At 37.0% G+C, this 25,209-nt stretch overlaps 1 protein-coding gene and 1 pseudogene across 8 annotated transcripts in view; both read right to left on the bottom strand.

Moving 5' to 3' along the window:
• Positions 1 to 6,369, bottom strand: part of DYNC1I1 (dynein cytoplasmic 1 intermediate chain 1) — a 367,030-nt gene extending 360,661 nt beyond the window's left edge. For 4 of the 8 annotated variants that reach the window (XM_077123359.1, XM_077123350.1, XM_077123387.1 and 1 more), the window contains exon 1: positions 6,271 to 6,369. Coding sequence is in view for 1 of the 8 variants with exons in the window: in XM_077123341.1 (XP_076979456.1) it covers positions 6,271 to 6,273 (3 nt within the window). In the remaining 7 variants the exon portion in view is untranslated. Of the gene's footprint in view, positions 1 to 6,116; positions 6,235 to 6,270 lie in introns of those variants that run through there. The other 4 variants (XM_077123368.1, XM_077123331.1, XM_077123341.1 and 1 more) reach the window with 3 other exon arrangements.
• Positions 6,370 to 13,618: 7,249 nt separating this feature from the next.
• LOC143679046 (thiopurine S-methyltransferase pseudogene) lies at positions 13,619 to 24,740 on the bottom strand (annotated as a pseudogene).
• Between the last annotated feature and the right edge of the window lie 469 nt (positions 24,741 to 25,209).

Consider the following 25,209-nt stretch of genomic DNA (forward strand, 5'->3'; position numbering starts at 1 on the left):
CAAGATTTTGTTGTTGTTGTTATTCTAAGTCCTTTGTGCTTCCATAGATATTTTAGAATCAGTTTATCAATCTCTTCAAAATAAAAAAAAGACACCTGGAACTTTGGAATTGCAGGGAATCTGGAAATCAATTAAGGGAGAGGGATATTTTGGCTGGATAGATATTTCTTAGTTATTATTTTTCTTTCAGCACTTTTAATGATGCTTCATTTTCTCCTGGCTGCCATCAATTCTTCTGAGAAGTCACTGTCAGTCTTATTACTGTTTTCCTACATTTAATGTGATTTTCCTTTGACCTCTTTTTTTTTTTTTTTTGCATGGGCAGGCACCAGGAATCGAACCCGGGTCTCTGGCCTGGCAGGTGAGAACTCTGCCGCTAAGTCACCATTGCCTGCCCTCCTTTGACTTCTTTTAAGATTTTCTTGTTTTATTTGGCTTTCAGCAGGTTGCCTACTGTAGATTTAGCATTTTATGGGGTTTTCTGTTGTTCTTTATTCTGCTTAGAGTTCACTCAGTTTCTTGAACCCATGTATGATGCTTTCACAAAATTTAGGAAACTTGGCCATTATTTATTTACACATTTTAAATCATTTTCTTTCTGCTCTCCTTCTATAAATTCAATTATATTTATGTCAGAATTCTTGATTTTGTCCCACAGATCTCAAGGTTTCAATATTTTTTTTACAATAATGCATTTTATGTCATTTTTTTTTCTGTGTGCCTCATTTAAAAATGTTCCACTGCTTTGTCTTCAAGTTTTCCAATTCTTTCTTCTGTAGGGTTCCAATATTCTGTTCAACCAATTGAGCAATTCTTAAATTTCAGATATTATATTTTTCACCTTAAGGATTTCCATTTCTTTCTTTTTTGAAGATTCTATATTTCTCCTGAAATGCCCTATCTTTTCACCCATTTCATGCATTCTTTACTGTATTTTTTTTTTACATATTTGTAATGGCTATTTTATCCTTGACTGCCAATTCCAATAATTGTATCATCTGCTGTCATTGTCTGTTTCTATTTATTATTGATTCCAGGTCACATTTACCTCCTTCTTTGCATGTCTCAATTTTTTAAATACACCTTATAAAAGAACAGTATTTTGAAACTAAAAATGTGGGTATATACACATATATACATATTTAACCTGGAATGTGGAAGCCCTTTCCTCTGTCTCAGGCCATGGTGACAGACTAATCATTTATGTTCCTTTAAGAGTTTAAATTGAACTAGAGATGAGCCTCGACTTTAGTAAAATGTGTTTACCTCTGATTGACCCAACTCCTAAGCCTTCTACTCCACTGCCAAGAAGCTGATATTTGGTCTTGGCATTTGAGCAGAAAAGAGTTTGCGCTGAAGTTTATATGCCTTATAAATGTTCCTCTTTTAAAAAAGTTTATCCATTTTATTCTTTGTTTTCAACTGAGTAGTGAAGGCCTACAACAACTTTCTACATCCAAACAAGAAGCAGAATCTTTCCAATTTGGAATTATTGAATTTTTAAAATGGTAATAGTAACTTTTGGGGTTTGTTGAGATAAAATATATGAAAACAATAGTATAAATATGATGGTAGGGGTAGGGAAAGAAAAAATGTTCTGAACTTATCTTGTTTGGCCCTTGGTAAAACTAATAATTAAATGTAAACTATAAATGAGTCAAAGATGCACATGTAATCTCTAGGGTAACCACTGAAAGAATAATAAAAGAATGTATAGCTTACAAGCTAATAAAGAAGAGAAAAATGAATGAAAAAAATAGTCAACAGTACAAGAAAATGAGAAAAGAGAATAAAAAAAACAAATAACAAATGGGGATAAACAAATAACAGATGACAGATATCAACCCAAATATATCAGCAAGTACATATAAGTGGAGTAAACATTCCAATTAAAAAGAAAGATGTTTATTTTAGATAAAATAACCTAACCATATGCTCTTTACAAGAAACACACTTTTAATAAAGGTGAATGTAAAAGGATGGATAAAGATGCACCATGCAAACATCAATGAAAACAAGGGTGGTTCAGCTATATTTTTATCTCACAAAATAGACTTAAAGCATGAAGTATTCTCAGAGATAAAGAAACACATGTTATAAGCATATAAAGATCTATTTAAAAGTAAAATGTCACTGTCCTGAATTTGAATATATTTGATAGCATAGCTTCAAAAAATTTAAGGTAAAACTTCATAGAACTAAAAGTAGAAATAGACCAATTCACCACTATAGTTGGAGATTTTAGCACACAACTTTTAGGATACAAGAAGACAAGCAGACTAAAAATTTAGTAATATAGAAGATTTGATTGAAACAATGAGCCAGCTGATAAACTGACATTCATAGAATACAGCAACTAACAATGGCAGAATACACAGTTTTTCCTAGTTCACATAGAAGATTTACCAAAAGTGATCACTCACTGGCCATGAAATATGTCTCAAAAACTTCGAAGGACTAATTCCAACAATAAAAAGATCAGAACAGATTTTGAAGACTTGAACAAAACAATTGCACAAGTAACATACGTAACTACGGTCAACCACAGTAAACATACTCATATTTTTCAATATATATTGAACATTTAACAAAATAGATCATATCCTGAGTTTAGTCCGCAAGTCTTAAGAAATTTCAAAGACCTGATATCATGTAGAGTATGTTCTTTAACCATGGTAGATTTAAAATAGGAATCAAAAATAGAAAGATAACTAGAAAATACTGAAATTTGTAAATGAAGCAACAAACACCTAATTAGCCTATGGGTCCAAAAGAAAGTATAATAGAAACTACAAAATATTATAAAATAAAAAATAAAATATGAAACACCAAAACTTATGGAATGCAGCCAAATACTTCCTAGAGAAAATTCAAATCCTTAAGTGCACATATTAGAAAAGATTGAGGTTTGAAAAGCAGCAATCTACATGTCCATCTCAGTTAAGAAAATGAATAGCAAATTAAACCCAAGGAATGTAAAACATAGGAAATAATAAAGAGTAAAAATCATGGACATAGAAGACACTGGTAAAATAGAGAGAGAATCCACACATTGCCTTTTGAAAATTAATGAGAAAGAACAATAAATAATCAATATTAAGAATTAAAATGGGACATCATTATAGATACTAGACAATCAAAAATATCATAAGAAGACATTTGAAATAAGTTTGTGCTAATAAATTTTACAATTTACATTAAATGGATGCATCTATTGAACACAACTTATAAAACAGACAACAGGGTGGTACAATGGTGGCTGAGTGACAGAATTCCCGCCTGCCATGCCGGAGACCTGGGTTTGATTCCTGGAGCCTGCCCATATGAAAACAAAACAAATCCCAGACAATGGAAGAAATATTTAAAAGTAGGAGAATCCCATATTTATTATAGCAATTGAATATAAAATAAAAACTTGCCCACCAAGAAGAGTCATGGCCAGATGGCTTCATTTAAGTTAGATTTAATGTAGATTTCAAACATATATAGAAAGAATAACACATCACAACCAAATGTGGTTTATTCCAGGGATACAAAATTGTTTTAACAATTGAAAAAGTCATCAATTTTTTTTTATACACTGAGAGTATAAAAAAATTTATTTCAATATATGCAAAATAAGCATTTTTAAAAATTCAATATTTAATCATAATTTTAACACCTATCAAAAACTATAAACTCTTGCTATGATAAAGCATATATTTTAAAAACCTATGTAAGCATCATACTTTTCCCCTAACTTCAGAACATGACAAGAGTCCTCCATCATTATTCTATTCTATATTATACTGGAGAGCCCAATCTTTGTGACAAAGCAAGAAAAAAAAGATTAATTATGATTTCAAAATGCTAAAACTTCTTTATTCAAAGATACAATGCTTGCATACATGAAATAATCATCAAAAATCTACAACCTTATATTAGAATAATATAGTATTTTCTATACCAGCCCATTCTATTCTATTTTTAGAATAACACTATTAATTAAACTATTAAAATTTGTCATTGAATTTAGCAAGGTGTTTAGATACAAGGTAGATAACATCAACATTATTTCTATAAATAAGCAATAAGCTATCAGAAAAAAATTAAATATTTCAACAGCATAAAAAATTCAAATACCCAAGAATAAATCTAAGAAATATGTGCAAGTTCTCTACTGAAAACTGCAAACTTCCTTAGTGTCACTCTGTAATATTTTGTATTGTATTGAAAATACAGAGACTGAAATCACCAAGTCAAACTTGAAGAACAAGATCAAAGGACTTACACTACCAGATAAGAAAAGTTGTTACAAAGTATAGCTAATCAACACAGTATGGCTTTGGAACATGAACAGATGAACAGACCAATGGAAAAGAATAGAGCAGAGACTGGCACACCATTCCTTAAAGGGTAAAGTAATAAATACTTTAGGCTTGTGGACTATAGGGTCTTTGTCTCAACCACCCAACTCTGCTGCGTTTACAAAATGTAAACAAATGGGCAGCTATGTTCTAAACACCCTATAAGCAATAACCTCCTTTGATGTACTTGTTTTGAAATGGGATGCCAATTCTTCCTATTCTCCACTTCTCCCATCCTTCACCACCTCAATCCCTAAAACCATATTCGGTTATAGCATAACATAAATCAATGCTTACCAACCAACCGACATCACAAGTTGTGGCTATTGATCAATGTGGTTATTAAGCCTGTGGAATGAACAGGTGAATGTACTCTAAGGGTGATAGACTAGGCTGGAAGAAACATTATATTAGGTGAGGGTAACTTAGCAGTATGGATACAATTTGCAGAGCATTCAGATTCAGTGATCTTGATGGATCATCCAAAAGTGATTCAAAATTTTGATCAGTTAGATGCCTAAAACCTGAACTAAATATTGACCTTCACTAAATGGTGTTAAGCTTGGAAAAATCTGTTGGTGTGCTTTTTTTTAGAAGAAATTCAAAGAATTGGAGATGGAAATAGTAGAGTAGATTTATCACGTACTTTCTGGGTACTTATTCATGACATCTCATGATCTGACTCATAGGGTTCTTGTTTAACCAGAGCAGTAAGCTATACTTTGATTAGGAAAATGCCAGAATTATTGAAAACCATGATAGTGGCTGTTTTCTGTAGGCTGTGATGAATGTGGGAGATGATGACATTGAAATGAGCTCCCTGATTACACTGGGCACAATGAAATCCCAGAGTAGAAGTGGCCAAATATTACTCCCATCTTCTTTCTTAGCCTACGGTTAAGAGCAACCAAGTGGCTTCCTACTCCAGCAATTGTAATCCTTTTACTGGAACAAGTTTTAAGGCTCCAGAAACCTCTTACCCAGCTAACAATCTGAGAAAATGGCATCTTTATTTCTTTATACCAGTAAGCAAAGAACCCTAGAATCAGTTTGTGATCACCTGACAGGAGCAGCTGCACATCCTTCCTGAATTAGTTCAGGGCTCATTAACTGTCAGGCACTCTGCCATAATTTAATCTTCAGGGATTTGATCATCTCATCATCCCGTAGGACATCATTCTAGTTCACTATATTGATAACATCACCTTGACTGTACCTGCTGAGAAGGAAATACAGACATCCTAGTTGCCTTGGTAAGACACATGAAAACCAGAGGGCAATAAATAAACCCCTTGAAAATTTATGAATCTAGCCCCTGAGAAAAATTTCTTAAATCCACAAGTACTGGGCATGCTGAATTTTCACCTCTCAAGAGGAAGACTAATTGTTTCATATTACAACCTTACCAGTAAGAAAGAAGCACAAGAGTTATGAACCATTTTAGATATGGTAACCAACATAAGTACATTTGGTGTGTCATCCCATTTCATTTATTGAATAAATCCTAAGGGTGATAGCTTTGAGAGGGAACCACAGCAAGGGAAGTCACCATAGCTAGTTAAGACTGCAGCAGAGCAGATCTGCCCTTTGGACCTATGACTTGGCAGATCTGATGGTGCACAGAATGTCTGAAGCATATAAGAAAGTTGTGTGGAGTTTGTCGCAATCCCCAATATGAAAACCATAGTTCAAAGTCCTAGAATTTTGCAACAAGTAATTTCCTCTCTGGTAAATAACAGCAACCCTTTTGCAAAACCATTGATTGCTTACCTCTGGGGCCTCGTAAGGACTAAATGCCTGACCATGAGATAACAAGTGACCAGGTGACCTGAGTAGTCCATTACTAACTGGGTATTACCTGAACCACAAAGTCATAAAATTTGGACGTTATAGCAGCAATCTTTCAAGTACATATATAGCATACCATGTCATTAGGCCCAATCAGATTCTGAAGGCTTTGAGGGCTTGTAGTTTTTACCCCCATCGCATAAGAACGCTGTGTTGTCATGACTTCCTTAGCCTACTTCTGTGACATAATGTAAAGTTCTCTATGACTAGTTTGGTGAAGAGAATACATTGACCTAGTTTACAGAGGACTTGAATCAGTTTGTTAGCACCAGCCAGAAATGGCCATCCATAGGTGACCTTAACACGGAAAGAGAAATCCTCCCGGTGAATAAAACTTTGAACAGAACATTTGGTTGTCCACTTTGCCCAAAAAACGAGTTGGCTAAATGTAAGGATCTACAACAATTGCTAGGGGATTATTGAAAGGAGGTCTGTGGACAAAACTATGGGCATGAATCGCTCTGAAGAGACACAAGGTATAAGAATATTTGCAATTGTATGCTCCCAAAGTGTACCCACTGCAAAGGGGCTCCCAATACTGAGGGGGGTCAATGCTTACTAAATGGTTTCATGAACAAGTGATCATGACAGCAGAATGAATGTTATATATGGATTCAATAGTAAACTATATTTTGCCCAGGCTGATTTGACTATTGCGACTGCTGAATGCCAAATATGCAAATAACAGAGACCAGTTTCACACCCCAGTATGACACCATCTTCTAAGATGACTAAAAAGCCGTATGGTGACAAATTAGATTTCATTGGCTCTGCCCCACTGGAAGAGTCAGGAATTTGTTCTCACTGGAGTAGAAAATATTCTAGATACTGATTTGCATTTCCTGCCTCTAATGCTCTGTCAGTACCTCCATTGTGTTTTTATTGATGCCTTACTTATAAGGTGGCTATACAATTTACCATCTAAACCGAGTTACCTTTGACAGAGTAAGGGCTGCTATTTATAGTTCACTTCAGTTCAGAGTGATTGTAAACATCCAGAAATGGATAGTGCAGTACTATCTGATAGTAACACAATATTGTAAGTACACTGAATGAAGTTGAGTGTGAGTGTGGTTGAGGGAGGAGGGCTGGGGCATGTATGACATCAGAAGGAAGATAGAAAATGAAGACTGGGAGGGTATATCTTAGCGATGCCTAGAGTGGACAATGATGGTGATTAAATGTACAAAAATAACAATGTTTTTGCATGAGGGAGAACAAATGAATTCAACATTGCAAGGTGTTGAAAATAAGATTGATGCAAGGGTTAAATTCAACCAATGCAAACTAGGGTCTATAGTTAACAGTAATATTATAATATGCTTCCTTTGAATGTAACAAAGGTAATATGCCAAGGCTAAATATCAATAAACGGGAACTTTAGGTGAGGGGCATGGGATTCTTTTCAGAAGAAATGGAAAGGTCATCATATGGACTGTGGTGGTGAAGGCACAGCTTTGTGATTATACTGGGAACCACTGATATTTTATTTAAGTTGGATTGTATGACGTATAAATAAAACTATTTAAAAATGAACAAAGAGATACAAGTGTTGGAGAAAATGTGGAGAAATGTACGCATTCACTGTTGGTAGGGAAGGAGAGTGGTGCAGCCCCTCTGGAGGGCAGTGTAGTGGTTCCTAGATATGGGGAGACTAGACGTGGGGTTGCTGTATAATCCTGCAACCCTGAAGTTGGGTGTATACCTGGAGGAACTGAGAGCAGAGACATGAATGGACATTTGTACACTGGTGTTTATGGCAGCAGTGCTCACGATTTGTCATTGGATGGAGGTGGCCTAAGGGTACATAGACTGAGGAATGGAAGGGAGAGTTGTGGTATATATATGCAATTGGATATTGAGTGACTGCAAGAAAGAATGAAATTATGAGGCATGCAACTAGGTGAATGAAACTTGAAAGCAATATGTTGAGTGAAATAAGCCAGAACCGAGAAGACAAATATTATAACATCTCACTAATATGAGCTAACTATAATGTGCAAATTCTGAGAATTTAATGAGAGCATAGGTAATCATACAAAGCCTATTGTAAAAGTTCCTAGGTTGTAAGCTCATATAGCAATCATGTCTATCCTGGAGTTGTAACTGTAATTTCTAAATTCTGAGATGCTGAGCTCTTTGTGTAAAATCTGGTTGTTCCCTGGAACTTCAGGTATTTGGTTGACACCTAAGACTCAGAGCTAGAGTTCTGCAGCTATGAAAGTAAGCCTTATTCCATATAGCAACTATTAAAACACTGAAAAAGTGATCAAACTTCAATTAGAGATGTGAATGAAGATGATCTTGGTAGGGCTGAGGTAAATCAGACTAAAGGGTAAAGGATGATATTGACTGTGTGCTGGTTTGAAAGGATATATGTCCCCTAGAAAAGCCATGTTTTAATCTAAATCCTCTTTCATAAAGGCAGAATATTCCCTATTCAATACTGTATGTTTGAAACTGTAATCAGATCATCTCTGGAGATGTGATTTAATCAAGAGTGGTTGTTAAACTGAATTAGATGATGAAATGTCTCCACCCATTTAGGTGGGTCTTGATAAGTTTCTGGAGTCCTATAAAAGAAGAAACATTTTGGAGAATGGGAGATTTGGGGAGAGCAGAGAATGCTGCAGCACCACAAAGCAGAGAGTCCATGAACCAGCGACCTTTGGAGATGAAGAAGGAAAATGTCTCCTGCGGAACTTCATGAGACAGGAAGCCAGGAGAAGCTAGCAGATGATACCATGTTCACCATGTACCCTTTCAGATGAGAGAGGAACCCTGATGTGTTCACCATGTGTCTTTTCAGATGAGAGAGAAACTCTGACTGTGTTCGCTAAGTGCCTTCTCACTTGAGAGAGAAACCCTGAACTTCATTGGACTTCTTGAACCAAGGTAGCTCTCCCTGGATGCCTTAGACTGGACATTTCTATAGACTTGTTTTAATTGGGACATTTTCTCAGCCTTAGAACTTTAAACTAACAATTTATTAAATTCCCCTTTTTAAAAGCCATTCCATTTCTGGTATATTGCATTCTAGCAGCTAGCAAACAAGAATAGACTGTATCCTAAAACTTCAACTGCTGTGTGAGAACAAAGAAAAGGATGTTTATTTCGTGCAAAATTTATATTTTTTGATAGCACACTGTCTAATTTAACCTTTATGGTCATCTTATTTGAACACCTTAATTACATGGAACCTTGAATAGGGAGTGAGATCTTGTTGTTTTGTACAGGATTGCATGATATCCTGATATATCCCAGAGTAATGTGGGCAGAAGATAAAAATGTATTTTCAAAGTCCCCTTGAGGCACTGGGGAAAAAGGAAATATTAAACTTCCCCACCTGGGGAAGACCTGATGTTCTTGCAAGCTTTGGGAACTGCCAATTAAATGGGCAAGCCCTCAATCTTGGGGCTTGCCTTTTTTGAAACTTTTCCTGCAAAGGACACACTAAGTCTACTTATGGTTATACTTAAGAGTCACCACCAAAGAACCTCTTTGCTGCTCAGATGTGGCCTTTCTCTAAGGCAATCTGCAGGTGAACTCACTGCCCTTCCCCCCCACATGAGACATGACTCTCAGGGGTGTAAATCTCCCTGGCAATGTGGGACATGACTCCCAGGGATGAGCCTGGCCATGGCATCGTGGGAGTGCAAAAGGGGAGAGAAATGAAATAAAGTTTCAGTGGCTGAGAGATTGTAAATAGAGTTGAGAGGTCGTTCTAGAAGTTATTCTTATGCAGTATAGATATCCCTTTTCAGTTTTTGATGTATTGTGTAGCTAGAGGGAAATACCTGAAACTGTTGAGCTGAATCAAATGGTTTTGATTCTTGAACTTGATTGTATATGTATATGGCTTTTAAGGTATGGCCATGTTATGTGAAAATTTTGTGACTGGCACCCCCTTTATCCAGTGAATGGGCAAATGAGTAAGACAAAATAAGACAGAAAATAAACAGTGGGGTATGGGGAGCATGGGATGTTTTGGGTGTTCTTTTTTATTATATTTCTATTTTTAGTCATAGTTTTATTTCTTTGGAGTAGTAGAAATGTTCAAAAATTGATTGCGATGATGAATGCACAGCTACATGATGATACTGTGAACCACTGGTCATACACTTTGGATGATTAAATGGTATGTGAATATATAACATATCTCAATAAAATTGCATTAAAAAATAAGAGAGAGGTAAGGGGTATGGAATGTTTTGGGTTTTCTTTTTTCTTTTAGTTTCATTTTCTGAAGTAATACAAATGTTCTTTAAATGATCATGGTGATTGTTTTAGTTTGTTAAATGCTGCCAGGATGCAATATACCAGAAATGGAATGGCTTTTAAAAAGGGAATTTATTAAGTTATAAGTTTACAGTTCCAAGGCCATAAAAATATCCAAACTAGGGCATCCAGAGGCATATACCTTGACTGAAGGAAGGCCAATGTCTGTCACATGGAAGGCATGTACCTGGTATCTGCTGATCCTTGTTCCTGGTTCTGTTGCTTCCAGCTTCAGATGCCAGTGGTTTATTCTCTAAGTGTCTGTGGGCCTTCACATATCTCCTCTAGGACACAAGTTTGGGTTCTGGCTTGCTTAGCATCTCATGAGAAGGCACATGATGATGTCTTCTGGGCTCTGCATCTCCAAATGTCTGTATTTAGGCATCTGCTTTCTCTGTCAGCAGTCCAAGCATGCCCAAATGTCTCGTCTCTGTCGGCTGTGAAGCAACTGTATTTTCTCCAAAATGAGTTCCCTTTTAAAGGACTCCAGTAAACTAATCAAAACCCAAGTTGAATGGGTGCAGTTACATCTTCATCTAACCAAAAGGCCATGCCCACAATTGGGTGTCTCACATCTCCATAGAAATAATCCAATCAAAAGGTCCCACACAGAACTGGATGTGTCACATCTCTATAGAAGCAATCCAGTCAAAGTTTTACCCCACAATACTGAATTAGGATTAAAAGAAACATGGTTGCCCTTACAAGATTCAATCAGGAAAAAGGATATGGCTTTTCTGGGGTACATAACAGCTTCAAACCAGCACAATGAAGAATACACAATTATGTGATGATATTTTAAACCATTATTTGTATACTTTGGATGGATTGTATGATATGCGACGATATCTCAATAAAAATACATAAACTTTTTTAAAAAAATATTACTTCAGGACAACAGGCACTAATAGATGACACTGACCAGAAAGACTTGGATGTTTGGTTACCTATGTATTCACCTCATAATACCATAATAGTGCTTCTGACCTGGGAACTTATTTTATAGTAAAAATGTCTATGGAACTTGCTGGTGTTACTGAACACCCTATCACACAGAAATCACAGGTCTTATGGAACTGTGGAATGGCTTCCTAAAGACTCAGCTGTTGAATGACTTTACATGAATAGACTGTTCTCTTAGAGGGTATCATATGTGCTTTGAAGTGGTGACCAATATAGGGTGCTGTTTTTCTTTAAGTCATAATACATGGCTGCAGGAATGAAAATTGTAGTGATACTTCTCCCTATTATACTTAAAGATCAAACTGAGAGTTGTGTTTCCTATTTTATGACTTTTAGCTCTACTGTTTTATTGGAGGAATTTTTCTATAAGGGGACAGATCAAGGAATCCATTAATCTAGAACTTTAGACTGCTATCTGGTCATGTTAGGCCATTTTAGATTCTGAATCAATATGCCACAAGGAAATTACTGTCTTAACTGGAGTGATTGGTCCTGATTATGAAGTTGCTAGTAGGCAATTGGATATGGAGGAGCATATATGAACCTGAATGAAGACTCTGGAATACTTTGTAGTGTTATTATTACCAGTAATAAAAGCTAATGAGAGATTATACCAACATAATCTGGACAGAACAACCAAACAATCAGACATGTTAAGAGTGGAGGTTTGGATCACATTTTCATGTAAATAACTCTGACCAGCTGAGATACTGACTGAGGCCAAAGAAAGCCTGAAATGGGTAGTTTTATTAGTAAGGATAGAGCAGGTTATGCTGCAGTTAAAAATCTTACTCTGAAATGCTAGTTACTGAAGACAACTGAAGTTCATTTCTTACATCAAACTCATGTCAACATCCATTTAGAGGCTTTGCTTCACATTGTCACAGAGGCTCCACCATCTCCAGCTTCACTATCTGTGACATGATGCATTCTTTGTTTCTGTGATAGAAGCCTTTGTGTGGAAGTCATTCTCATTTTTCCTGCTCACAGACCACTGATAAACACTTACCGTATTTCCCTGCTTAACTGCAGGGGGCAGAGAAATTTAATCTTCATATGTGCTCAGGAGAGAATAGTCAAGTATGGCTGAACACTTAAAAGAAGTTATATAGATAACAAATATGGTCTGTGGTAATTTGGAGGCTGTACATACCCCTGAAAGGTTCATTTTTTTTTTCACAAATAACATATTTTTAATAAAATACACCATTTTATTAACATGAGCTAAATCATCAAAATCTAATAGATATTAGGTAGTACCATTAAAAGGTACTGTCTGATTTAATAAAATGTGAATGTTATTGAAAAACAGATTTATTATTTTTTTGCAGGCTGTACGGGGGAGGTCACATTTCATTCTTTTTTCATGTGACTATCCCGTTACTGCAGCACCATTTGTTCATTTTTTTTTTTTAATTTGGAAGTTCACAGGCCAGGAATTGAACCTGGGTCTCCCACTTGGCAGGTGAGAATTCTACCACTGAACTACCCTGGCACTCCCCTAAAAACAGATTTAATCTAAACTTTCATAGTGAATAATCATGAGTCTGGAGTCACCATACTTCATAAGACTATCATTTAAACAAGATCCACCTAGAGATAACAAAAACCTTCCAAATTCAGGAAAAAGCTTAACTTAAAAACCTGCAAAATTTTTACAGTTAGGAAAAACACTTGGTTCCATATAAGTTAGTTCATTTAACTAAACTTGTAAAGTTGTTTCTTAATTATCTTACATATAAAATTATTACATAAGGAAACAAAATGTGAAAAGGGTGCATAAGGATTGTTTATAGTAAAAAATATTATTTTATATAATTTCTTGAATTATTTTCTTTTTACTTTGCACCATATTAAAACTTAGCATGTCATTTTTTCTCTCTTGTATTTCTTTGTAATATGCCTTGCATCTCTCTTTTAAATATTAACTATACAAGTAATACATGCTCATGGTAAAATTTTTTTATAATGTGTAAGTAAAACACAATTATATTCTGCTTATACCTCTAATTACACTCTGCTCTAAAAGATAGTCACTTAAAACATTTTATTCTGTTTTTCTCTAAAAAGTTATATGCATTTTAGAACAAAGTTCTGTGATGTAATTGGTAAATGATTTTTTTAGTCATTCATTATATTTTCATGTCTGAGCATGATTTTCAGTTGCTCAAAAACATGCTGTGCTAGATTTTGTCTGCAAATAGATATAACTTTTAAAGTATGTAGTCAATTCTACAACTATTATGACATTCTTTAAAAGCATCAACCTTCTCAAGACGATGAATATTGCATTTTGTGCCAAACAGCTTTTTAATTTCAGTGTCTGGAATATAAAATGGTGGGCCTCCATGTTTAGTTGTATCATAAGAAACAACAGATGCGAGATACTGCAACCCTTTTCTTGTTAGGGACAATATTATACCGACATAGCATTCTCGATCATCTGGATTAATTGCAACTAATGCTCCTCTATCCCAAATCCTGTCAAAGTCACCAATATTTACTCTGGAAATATCAAAAATGCTGCAACAGTTCAATGAAATATTCCTTGAAGAACTCTTAAATACTTTGGCTCCAAGAATTTCAGCAACTGGTTCTACTGATTAAGAAAGATTCTACTCTGCAAAAAATTCTCAAATCCCAAGTTCACTGATCTCCACACCAACTATGCAGTTTCCCTGGTCTGCAAACCATCTCATCTCAACTGCTTTTCCACAAAGAGGAAAAAATATCCTGAGTCCACTCTTGCCATTAGGAAAAGTATCCAAATGCTTCTTTAATAACTGATGTCCTTGTTCTTGATGAAATGAAATGTTGTGGCTCACCCACTTTTATTGCCATTCTTCCAGAGTTAGTCCTCAGTTTTTCTGTACCACGTTATCGGGGTACTCATTAATTTCAAATAAAGTTCTTGTATCATTCACAGTTTTGTAGAAACCTTTGCCTCACGAGCAGATACCGTCAAGCCTCTCCAGGTGCCCGCTGCCTTCCACTATCTGCGTCTCTGGTTCATATTATTTTAATTCCTTCCTGTGGGTGTAGACCTACTGTAGGTGGGATTTTCAAATTAGGTTATTTCAATTGAGATGTGACCCACCTCATTCAAGGTGGATCTTAATCCTCTTACTTGAATCCTTTATAAGAGGATAAAGGACTTAGAAAATGCAAAGATGCTTACACAAAAAGCCCCAGAGAAGCTGAAGCCTGAAGCTGGAAGCAACAAAACCTAGGGGAGAAGAACCAGCAGATGTCACCATGTGTCTTGCTATCTGATAGAGGAGCTCAAGTTCACCAGGAACTGGTCTTCAGAGAAGGTATCATCTTATGGATGCCTTAATTTGAACATTTTCATGGCCCTATAATTATAAACTTGTAAGCTAATAAATCCCCATTGTTAAAAATCAGGCCATTTTTTGAATATTGCATTTTGTCAGCTTTAGCAAGCCAAAACATGATCTCTTGACCAGCTGCAAAGAAGGAAAAGTTGCACATATGTGCTGGTTTGAAAAGGTTTTTATACCTTAGAAAAGCCATATTTTAATCCTAGTCCCATTTTGTGGGAGCAGCAGTTTCTTCTAACTGTATGTTGCAGACCTTAATTAGATGATCTCCATGGAGATGGTACTCACTCAAGAGTGGGTGTGAGACTGGATTAGGTGGAGGTGGGTATCTACCCATTCCAGGTGGGTCTTGAATGGTTTTACTGGAACCCTTTAAAAGAAGAAGCACTTTGGAAAAAGCTAGAGAATAACAAGAGAGAAAGCCAGGAGATTCTGAGAGAGCAGAGAATGACATAGCCACAAGAAGCAGAGAGTCCACCAGCCAGCGACCTTTGGATATGAAGAAGGAAAATGCCTCCTGGGGAGCTTCATGAAAAGGAAGCCAGGAGAGAAAACTAGCAGATGACATCGTTATTGCCACATGCCTTTTCAGATAAGAGAGAAACTCTGACTGTGTTTGCCATGTGCCTTCTCACTTGAGAAAGAAACCCTGAACTTCATCAGCCTTCTTGAACCTAGGTATCTGTTCTAGTTTGCTGGCTGCCAGAATGCAATATGCCAGACACAGAATGACTTTTTAGAAAAGCAATTTAATAAGTGGCTAGCTTACAGTTCTAAGGCCGAGAAAATGTCTCAATTAAAACAAGTCTATAGAAATGTCCAATCTAAGGCATCCCAGGGAAAGATACCTTGGTTCAAGAAGGCCGATGAAGTTCATGGTTTCTCTCTCAAGTGGAAGGGCATATGGCGAACACAGTCAGAGTTTCTCTCTCATCTGGAAAGGTATATGGTGAACACAGTCAGGGTTTCTCTCTCATCTGGAAGGGCACATGGTGAACATGGCATCATCTGCTAGCTTCTTCTCCTGGCTTCCTGTTTCATGAAGCTCCCCAGGAGGCATTTTCCTTCTTCATTTCCAAACGTCGCTGGCTGGTGGACTCTGCTTTGCATGGCTATGATGTTCTACTCTTTTCTCTCTGAATCTCTCATTCTCCAAAATGTTTCCTCTTTTATAGGACTTCAGAAACTAATCAAGACCCACCCAAATGGGTGGAGACATGTCATCACCTAATCCAGTCTAACAACCACTCTTGATTAAATCACATCTCCAGGAAGATGATCTAATTACAGTTTAAAATCTACAATACTGAATAGGGATTAGAAGAAACGGCTGCCTTTACAAAATGGGATTAGGATGAAAACATGGCTTTTCTAGGGTACACACATCATTTCAAACCAGCACAGTATCTTTCCCTGAATGCCCTAGATTAGACATTTCTACAGACTCATTTTAATTAGGACATTTTCTTGGCCTTAGAACTGTAAACTAGTAACTTATTAAATCCCTCTTTTTAAAAGCCATTCCATTTCTGGTATATTCCACTCTAGCAGCTAGCAAACTAGAACAACATATTTTCTTTCTTTCTCTGGATCTATGCTATATTATATTATGTTATATTATATTATCCAATTTATTTTATTTAAGCAGGCTGGAAATATTAGAGGACATGCAAGCAGTCTCACAAAGAAAGAGGTGAGGAAGGCGAGAGGCAATAGGCAATGTGGGGCCATTTGCTTTTATAGATTAGCTTTATTTATTCGTCCCCCCTCATGCACACCTCCCTTATTCAAGGCTTTTCTTCTACCCAGCCCCTTGCTCTCAGGGTGGTGCTTAGTGGTAGTTAGCGCATTTAGATGGGTCAGTTGGACCTAGGTTGTCAGCTACCCCTGAGGGTTTCCTGTAAGTGGGTAGCCCGAGGCAGCTGTCTGTCTAGAATACTGTTCCTCCTGACAATCATTAACCATCCTTATTCAAAGGCTTTTTCATGCTTTTTTTTTCTCTCCCTGTTCTAGCCTGCCTCAAATTCCCCCTCAGAGTTCTCACCCCGTACTCTTAAGGGGTGCTGAGGGATGAGGGTCTGCCTTCTGTATCTGTTTCTGGCTTGTCAGGGTGCATAAGTCCTGCCTGATGGGACATAGAACTGTTTGGCTATCTCATTTAAATTGAGAGGTGAGGAGTTCAGGGAGTGGTTAGAATGGCTGAAAAGCCTTGCATCAGCATTGGTTTGATGTGACAGGCTTCTAGTCTGCAAGAAATAAGCTTTGTGAGAAGCTTAAAAATGCAAGGACTGAATAATAGCAATAGGGGGATAGATGTGACTGGGTGTAGGAGATGCATTAACCAAGTGAGACTGGGGAAGAGAGAAGGAAATGACCATGTTTTAGGTCCAGGAATGAATCTTAGCTGAGCAGCTCATTTCTGCTTAACTGGGGAATAAGAGGGTGCATGTGCTAAGTTAAAAGGTGCAGGGTTGAGGCCCAGAAGGGACTTTTTGGTCTGTGGCTTTGTTTGCTGGGTCAGCCTGGATATTCCCTTGAGAGATGTTAGTATTTTTATAACGGCCAGGGCAGATCAGTATACAGATCATACATCAAGTATATGACAACATTTCACTTACGCAAATTTAGCTAACAGGATGGAAAATCTCTTTTAATTAGAATACTACTTGTTAAAACCTGTTAATGTAATATCTTAAACTCTTTTAGCACTTTACTTTTACAAGATGAGAGAACAAATCTTTTGTAACAATTTCCTTTAAAGGAAATTGAGGAGACTTTTCTGAAATAAAGGATGACAAGGTTAACATAAACATTAACATGGATATTATTTTGATATGACATAAAATTTTTATCTTTTAAACAGTACTCAGATAGTTAAGGAAAACTTTTTTGTAACTTTTCATAAAGAGTTTAACAGAGAGCAGCATTGACTAGGACAGGCAGAACCTTTGCCAACATTCCATATTCCTTCAGTTACTGACGATTATAAAAACAAAATTCACTTCCAGGAAGATAGCTAAATAGAGTCGCTTGAGATTAGCCTACCCCATGGAAAAGTTAGAGAAGGTACAGGAGGGCGACTGAGGTGGTGATTCGGGAGTGCGGCTGCCCCGGGAGAGGCTTTTGCACCACATGTGGCAGGCCTGGTTGCAGAGGCCGAGGAACCGAGAGGCAGAAGGCTGGGGCGTGGTGCGGAGATGCGGAGCCTGTGGACGTGCATGGATGGGAGCCAGGGACTAGGAAGGAAGCCAGGCTGCTGGGCGCCCACATTCAGAAGTATGAACATAACATCCCCAATCTGTGCCGATACCTGCCCTGAAACAAAACACTGCACTGAGTGCCCCATCCTGTACCCTGCTCCCTGCTGTACAACCATCCCACAAACACATCATCTTAGACTACTGAAAGAAATCAACTCCCAAAGTAAACCAATCAAGATATTTACATGCCATGAAGACAGAAGATGACTAAGCATATCACAATGCAGACAGATATAGCCCTGCCTAATGATCAAATTAAAACACCTGAGGAGACACAGACATTGGAACAACTAATCAAAGATGTTCATACAACTCAATTAATAAAATAAGTGGGATGGTAAATGATATAAAGGAAGTCAGGAAGATAGTAGAAGAGCATTAAGAGGAATTTGAAAGAATAAACAGAAAAATAGCAGATACCACAGAGATTAAGGACTCTATTGACCAAATAAAAAACATACTAGAGGCACACTAACCCCAAAGCAAATAGAAGAAGATAAATAACAAAGATTAAAGCAGAGATAAATGAATGGGAGAGCAACAGAAAGAATAAACAAAACCAAAAGTTGGTTCTTTAAGAATATCAATAAAATTGATGAGCCACTAGCAAGACTGATAAATAGAAAAAGAGAGAGGATGCAATTAAACAAAATCAGAAATGAGAAGGGAAGCATTACCACGGACCCTGAGGAAATAAAAGAAATCATAAGAGAATACTATGAACAACTATACACCAATGAACTAGACAACTTAGATGAAATGGACAAATTCCTGGAGATACACAAACAAATTACAGTGACTCAGGAAGAAAGAGAAGATCTCAACAAACCAATCATAAATAAAGAGATTCGATCAGTCATCAAAAATCTTCCTACAAAGAAAAGCCCAGGGCCAGATGGCTTCACAGGGGAATTTTATCAAACATTCCAACAAGAACTAACACCAATCCTGCTCACACTTTTCCAAAAAATTGAGGAAGAGCCTAACTCATTTTATGATGCCAATATCATTTTAATACCAAAACCAGTTAAAGATGCTATAAGAAAGGAAAACTACAGGCCAATCTCCCTAATGAATGTAGATACAAAAAGTCTCAATAAAATATTAGCAAATCAAATCCAAAAACACATTAAATAGTTGCATATTCATCATTTCTTAGTACATTTGCATCGATTTAGAAAAACAAATAAAAAGATAATGGAAAAAGAAATAAAATATAATAGAGAAAAAAAACTATGTGATGCAACTATGTGATGATATTAAGAATTACTGATTATATATGTAGAATGGAATGATTTCTAAATGTTTTGTTTGTTAATTTTCTTTTAATTAATTAAAAAAAAAGAAATGAAAAACACATTAAATGAATTATAAACCCCGATGAAGTGGGGTTTATACCAGGAATGCAAGGATGGTTCAACATAGGAAAATCAATTCATGTAATATAGCACATTAACAAATTGAAAGGGAAGATCACATGATCATCTTGATTGATGCTGAAAAAGCATCTGACAAATTTCAGCATCCTTTTCTGATAAAAACACTCAGAAAGATAGGAATCAAAGGTAACTACCCCAATATGAAAAAGGGAATATATGAAAAACTGATAGCCAGCATTGTATTCAATGAAGAGAGACTGAAAGCTTTCCCCCTAAGATCAGGAACAAGACAAGGATGTCCACTGTCACCACTATTATTCAACATTGTGCTGGAAGTTCTAGCTAGAGCAATCAGGCAGGAAAAGAAATAAAAGGCATCCAAATTAGAAAGGAAAAAGTAAAACTCTCATTATTTGCAGATGATATGATACTATACTTGGAAGATCATGAGAAATCTACAACAAAGTTACTTGAGCTAATAAACAAATTCAGCAAGGGGGCAGGATATAAAATTAATGTGCAAAAATCAGTAACATTTCTATACACAAGCAATGACCTAGCTGAGGAGTCAGTTAAGGAAAAATTCCATTGAAAATAGCAACAAAAAGAATCAGGCACTTAGGAATAAACTTATCTAGGTACACAGAAAACTACATAACATTGCTAAAAGAAATCAAAGAAGATCTAAATAGGTGGAAAGACATTCCCTGCACATGGATAGGAAGGCTAAATATAGTTAAGATGTCAATTCTCCCCAAATTGGTCTGCAGATTCAACACAGTCCCAATCAAAATTCCAACAATGTACTTTGAATATTTGGAAAAGCTAATTACCAAATTCATCTGGAAGAGAAAGAGACCCGGAACAGGTAAAAGCATCCTAAAAAAGAAGAACGAAGTGGGAGGATTAAAACTCCTTGACTTTAAAACCTATTATAAAGCCACAGTGGTCAAAACAGCATCGTACTGGCACAAAGACAGAAGCATTGACCAATGGAATTGAATTGAGAGTACAGAAATAGACCACCAAATCTATGGTCAACTGATATTTGACAAGGCTCCCAAATCCTCTGAACTGGGAAAAAATAGTCTTTTCAATAATTGGGGATGGAAGAAATGGATATCAATAGCCAAGAGAATGAAAGTGGACCCCTATTTTACACCCCACATAAAAATTAACTCAAAGTGGATCAAACACCTGAATATAAGAACTGGTACCGTAAAGCTTCTAGAAGAAAATGTAGGGAAACATCTTCAAGACCTAATCATAGGAGGTAGCTTCCTAAACTTTACACCCAAAGCACAAGCAACAAAAGAAAAATAAAGATAAATAGGAACTCCTCAAAATCAAATGCTTCTGCACTTCAAAAGACTTTGTCAAAAAAAAAGTGAAGAGGCAGCCAACTCAATGGGAGAAAATATTTGGAAATCACATGTGGGACAAAGGTTTGATTTCCTGTATATACAAAGAAACCATACAACTCAACAACAAAAGAATAAACAACCCAATTATTAAATGGGCTAAAGATATAAATAGGCATTTTTCTGAAGAGCAAATACAGATGGCCCAAATGCATATGACAAGATGTTCATTTTCATTGGCAAAAAGGGAAATGCAGATCAAGACTATAATGAGATACCACCTCATACCTGTAAGAATGGTTATTAAACAAACCGGAATCTATAAATGTTGGAGAGCATGTGGAGAAACTGGGACACTTATGTACTGCTGGTGGAATGTACAGTGGTGCAGTCACTATGGAAGACTGTTTGGCAGTTCCTTAGGAAACTAAATATCAAGTTGCCCTATGACCCAGCAATAGCACTATTTGGTATATACCCAGAAGAGCTGAAAGCAGCGGCACAAACAGACATTTGTACACAGTTGTTCATAGCAACATTATTCACAATTGCCAAAAGATGGAGACAAATGAAATACCCATCAGCAGAAGAGTGGATCAACAAAATGTGGTATGGAATATTCTGCAATACATACACAATGGAATTTTATGCATCAGGAAGACTGAATGATGTTCTGAAGCATATGACAAGATGGATGAGACTTGAGGACATAATGCTGAGGGAAGTTAGCCTGACACAAAAGGATAGATACTGTATGGTTCCACTTTTATGACCAGCATGAAGATATAATCAGAGGCCTATAATACAGAATATAAGAGACTTAGAGATACATAGAAGCTAGAGATGGGTGAACCATTAGCTAATGAGGTTGAATTCCAATGTAAGGAAATAGGTAAACGTGAACGTGGTTCTCAAGTAGGTCTATAAGTAATATTACCAAATTGAAGACAAACAAGATTGAAAGAGGTTGTATAGACCTACATGTTCCCCTGATTAACACGAGAAATATGAATTAGTTCTTGCAAGAATTACTTCAAAGACATGATTCTGGGTACAGAGGAAAACTGCTATTGCATGCTATGAGCTACATTCTAAAGGAAACCATCAGCACTACCACAGCAACAGCAGCTACTGAGGTGAGGGACAAGAGTTAAGAGGAGGTTAAGATTTCCTATTTGGCAAGGGAGTGTTTATTGGCTTTCTTTCTCTCTGGAACAATGAAATTATCTAAAATTGAGAATGTTGATGGACTGTGGACTTTGGGACCTCTACATCATGCCTGATGAATGCAGGTGGCTGAAGGATGCACTGACAGAGAAATAGATTGTTGAACGATGGTGTATACTTAAGAATGAAGGTTGTGCTGCTACAAAAAGGAACAAACTCAGGAGGCATGCAATGATGTGAGTGAACATGTAGGACATTCGGTGAGACAAAATAAGCCAGAAATAGAAGAAGAAGAATGGTATGGTCATCTTTAGAAAATGCTTATAAGAAAACAGGGGCCTAGATTGTAAGCTTTTAGAGCAGACACATTAAGTTAGGAGTGGTGATTATTATTACTGGATTTTGAGAGACTGTTTTATATATATAACCTGATATTTTGAGATAAGAATGAAGCTGAACAGGTTGGGGTTAAAGTAATTCAGAACATAGGGTAAGAAAGACAGTATCTTTATTTTAGAACCACACATACTCTTTGAGACCAATGGAAGAAAGGCTTATTGGGTCTGAAACTGACATTTTCTGTAGTGCATAATCTAATTCAAACTATCTGTACAGCTCATTTGAACAACTGAAACACAGGGAGCACAGAATACGAAAGAGGTCTTTTAATCCTATATAGATTATTGAAATGCCTGTATACATCCTAGAGTATATTAAGCAGATGATAAAAAAGCATTGGCAAAGTCCCCTGAGGAATGGGAGAAACAATATGGAACTATTAAACTTCACCATCAGGGAATCCCTTGATGTGTTGAACTTTAGGGACACCCAAATTAATAGGCCATGCCCTTGATCATGAGGGTTACTCTTGTGAAGCTTATGTAGGTAGTGGAGAAACTGAGATTACCTATAGGCATCCCTAAGAGTTACTTCTGGAGGACCTCTTTTGCTGCTCAGATGTGGCCTTACTCTCTCTAAGTCCAACACTGCAAGTGAAATCATTGCCCTCCCCCCTATGTGGGACATGACGTCTAAGGGTGAAAGTCTCCCTGGTGATGTGGGAGGTGACTTCCAGGGATGAATCCAAACCTGGTATTGTGGGATCAACAATTCCATCCTGACCAAAAGGGGGAAAAGAAGTTATAATTAATAAAGTATCAGTTGGCAGAGAGAGTTCAAATAGAGTTGAGAGGTTACTCAGGAGGTTGCTCTTATGCAAGCTTCAATTAGACCTTGCTACCTATCATAACCTGCCAACCCCCAACCTGAACCATTCCAGCCAATCCTAAAGAACACCTAGGGCAATATATAAGATTCCACAAGGGTTCCATTCACTAGAGTAACTTTCCAGAAACTTACAACCTCCAGATGGGTCCCTGGTCCAGATAAGTCCTGAAACCTAGCACAGCCTCTTCAGAACATCAGATAGTTCCATCTCCCTACCTAATATTAGTGACAAACCTTCCCAGTATGAAAAATTTATAATTGCCATAGCTCAAACACTGCTAAAGAGAGGGATGAAAAGATCAAAGTAATGGTAGAGTTATATAGAGAAGATAGGATTTAACAAATGAATATGACTGCTGAATTATTAAATTGATATCTTTTTTAGTTTCCGGTATCTTAGAGCAGCTAAAAGTAAAAACCTAAAATTGTGAAATCATAACCCATGTCAAACTCTGAAATATGTTCTACAACTAATTGTGTTTCTGTGCTTCGAAATTCATAGCTTTTGTATATATGTTATTTTTCACACACAAAAAAGGAAAAAGTCAATTGTAGTGATAAAAAAGCACTTAAGCCCTCTAGCCTCCTATATTCTGGGGCAGCTAGAAGAAAAAATATGAGAGGATCGTATGGTAGCCCATGACAAACTCTGGGATCCATCCTGTAACTATTTGGCTGAAGAGTGCTTTGAAAACTATTGCTTTTCTATTGCTTTGCTTTGTGTATGTTATACTATACAACAAAAAAAGTAAAAAAAAAAAAAAGGCAACAAAATTCAGTTATATTACAAATATGTGAGTTTACAAAGTTGACATATTGCAAGACTGTCCTTTGAGGCAGTTGGAGGCCAATAACGTCTGATGCTAAGGTATTTTTAAAATTACAGGGATTATTTTGAAACCCTTGGGACAGCACTGACTAAGTGAGTAGGGTAGGAATCTTATTTTTAAGTCCCTGCCATTTAACAGGAAATAGGTATTGAAAGACAGGGTGAAGAGGAATACAAAATTGCATTTTTAAGATTTAGGATTGAAAACTTGCATGCAGTCAGGTGTTACTTGTGGGCTAGTCCTGGGATGCTTTCATTTCATACAGACAGGTTTATTTGCTTAAGAATCTTCTCTGGGATGCAAGAGGCCTCAATCTAGTAGAGGCCTCAGGGAAAATAAGGGGGTAAACACAAGCTGGGTTTACTAGTCTTAGAGTGCCCTACAGGAGTGAAAAAGATCTTCCTGGGGGGGGGGGGGCATTTAGGGACAATGAGAAATTGATGGGACACTAGAATGTCTTGAGCCTACAAAGGAGAGGTGTAGTGAAGACCTGAGTTTTGGCTTTACCCCTTAACTCCCATAATTAGGTAAGTCTGAGTAGAGGTAGGCCCAGAGGGGCAGTTTAGGACAGAGTGGCTCCAAGTGTTAGAAAAATTAACAATCTTATCTGTCCTGTCCTGTTGTGTGTCACCTGGGGCTCCTCTAAGTTGGTCAGCTGTGAAGTCAGTGGAGCCATACACAGCCTCGAATACCCTCAGTCTTCCTTTACTTGCTGCGAGCAGGGTTTGTGGGGTTGTCATCTCCTCCCTTTTTGGGAGACAGTGCAGGCCCTGGACCCGAAGCCCATGCGGGTGGTACCTGGGGCAAGGCTGCAGTGGGTCCTGAGGTGGAGGGCTGTTTTGAGATTTCTGACCCTCTCTGTGAGTGGGCCTCTGTCCCACAGATGAAGCAAAACCTTTGATTTGGAGCCATGATTTAGGTGACCTCAAGAGGACAGGACACTGTTAATAGTGACTGTGATCACTATTATCTTTTTCTTATCTGTTCTCTGGCCTTTTTCTTATCTCTCTGTGCCTTCTCCTCCTCCTTGGCCTTGTTTAGGTTGTTAAAGACAGAAAAGGTAGTTATTCTAATAAGTCATTAGTGGTCATTAATGGGCCCATGGAGAGCTTTTGCAGCTATCTCTGAATGTCAGATGGAGACTGGCTGATGAAATGGGTGCCCAGCAAAATCTGACTTTCCTGGGAATCTGTGCTTACATTTGTGTAC

This window comes from Tamandua tetradactyla, chromosome 1, assembly GCF_023851605.1.
Source record: "Tamandua tetradactyla isolate mTamTet1 chromosome 1, mTamTet1.pri, whole genome shotgun sequence".
Taxonomy (NCBI): domain Eukaryota; kingdom Metazoa; phylum Chordata; class Mammalia; order Pilosa; family Myrmecophagidae; genus Tamandua; species Tamandua tetradactyla.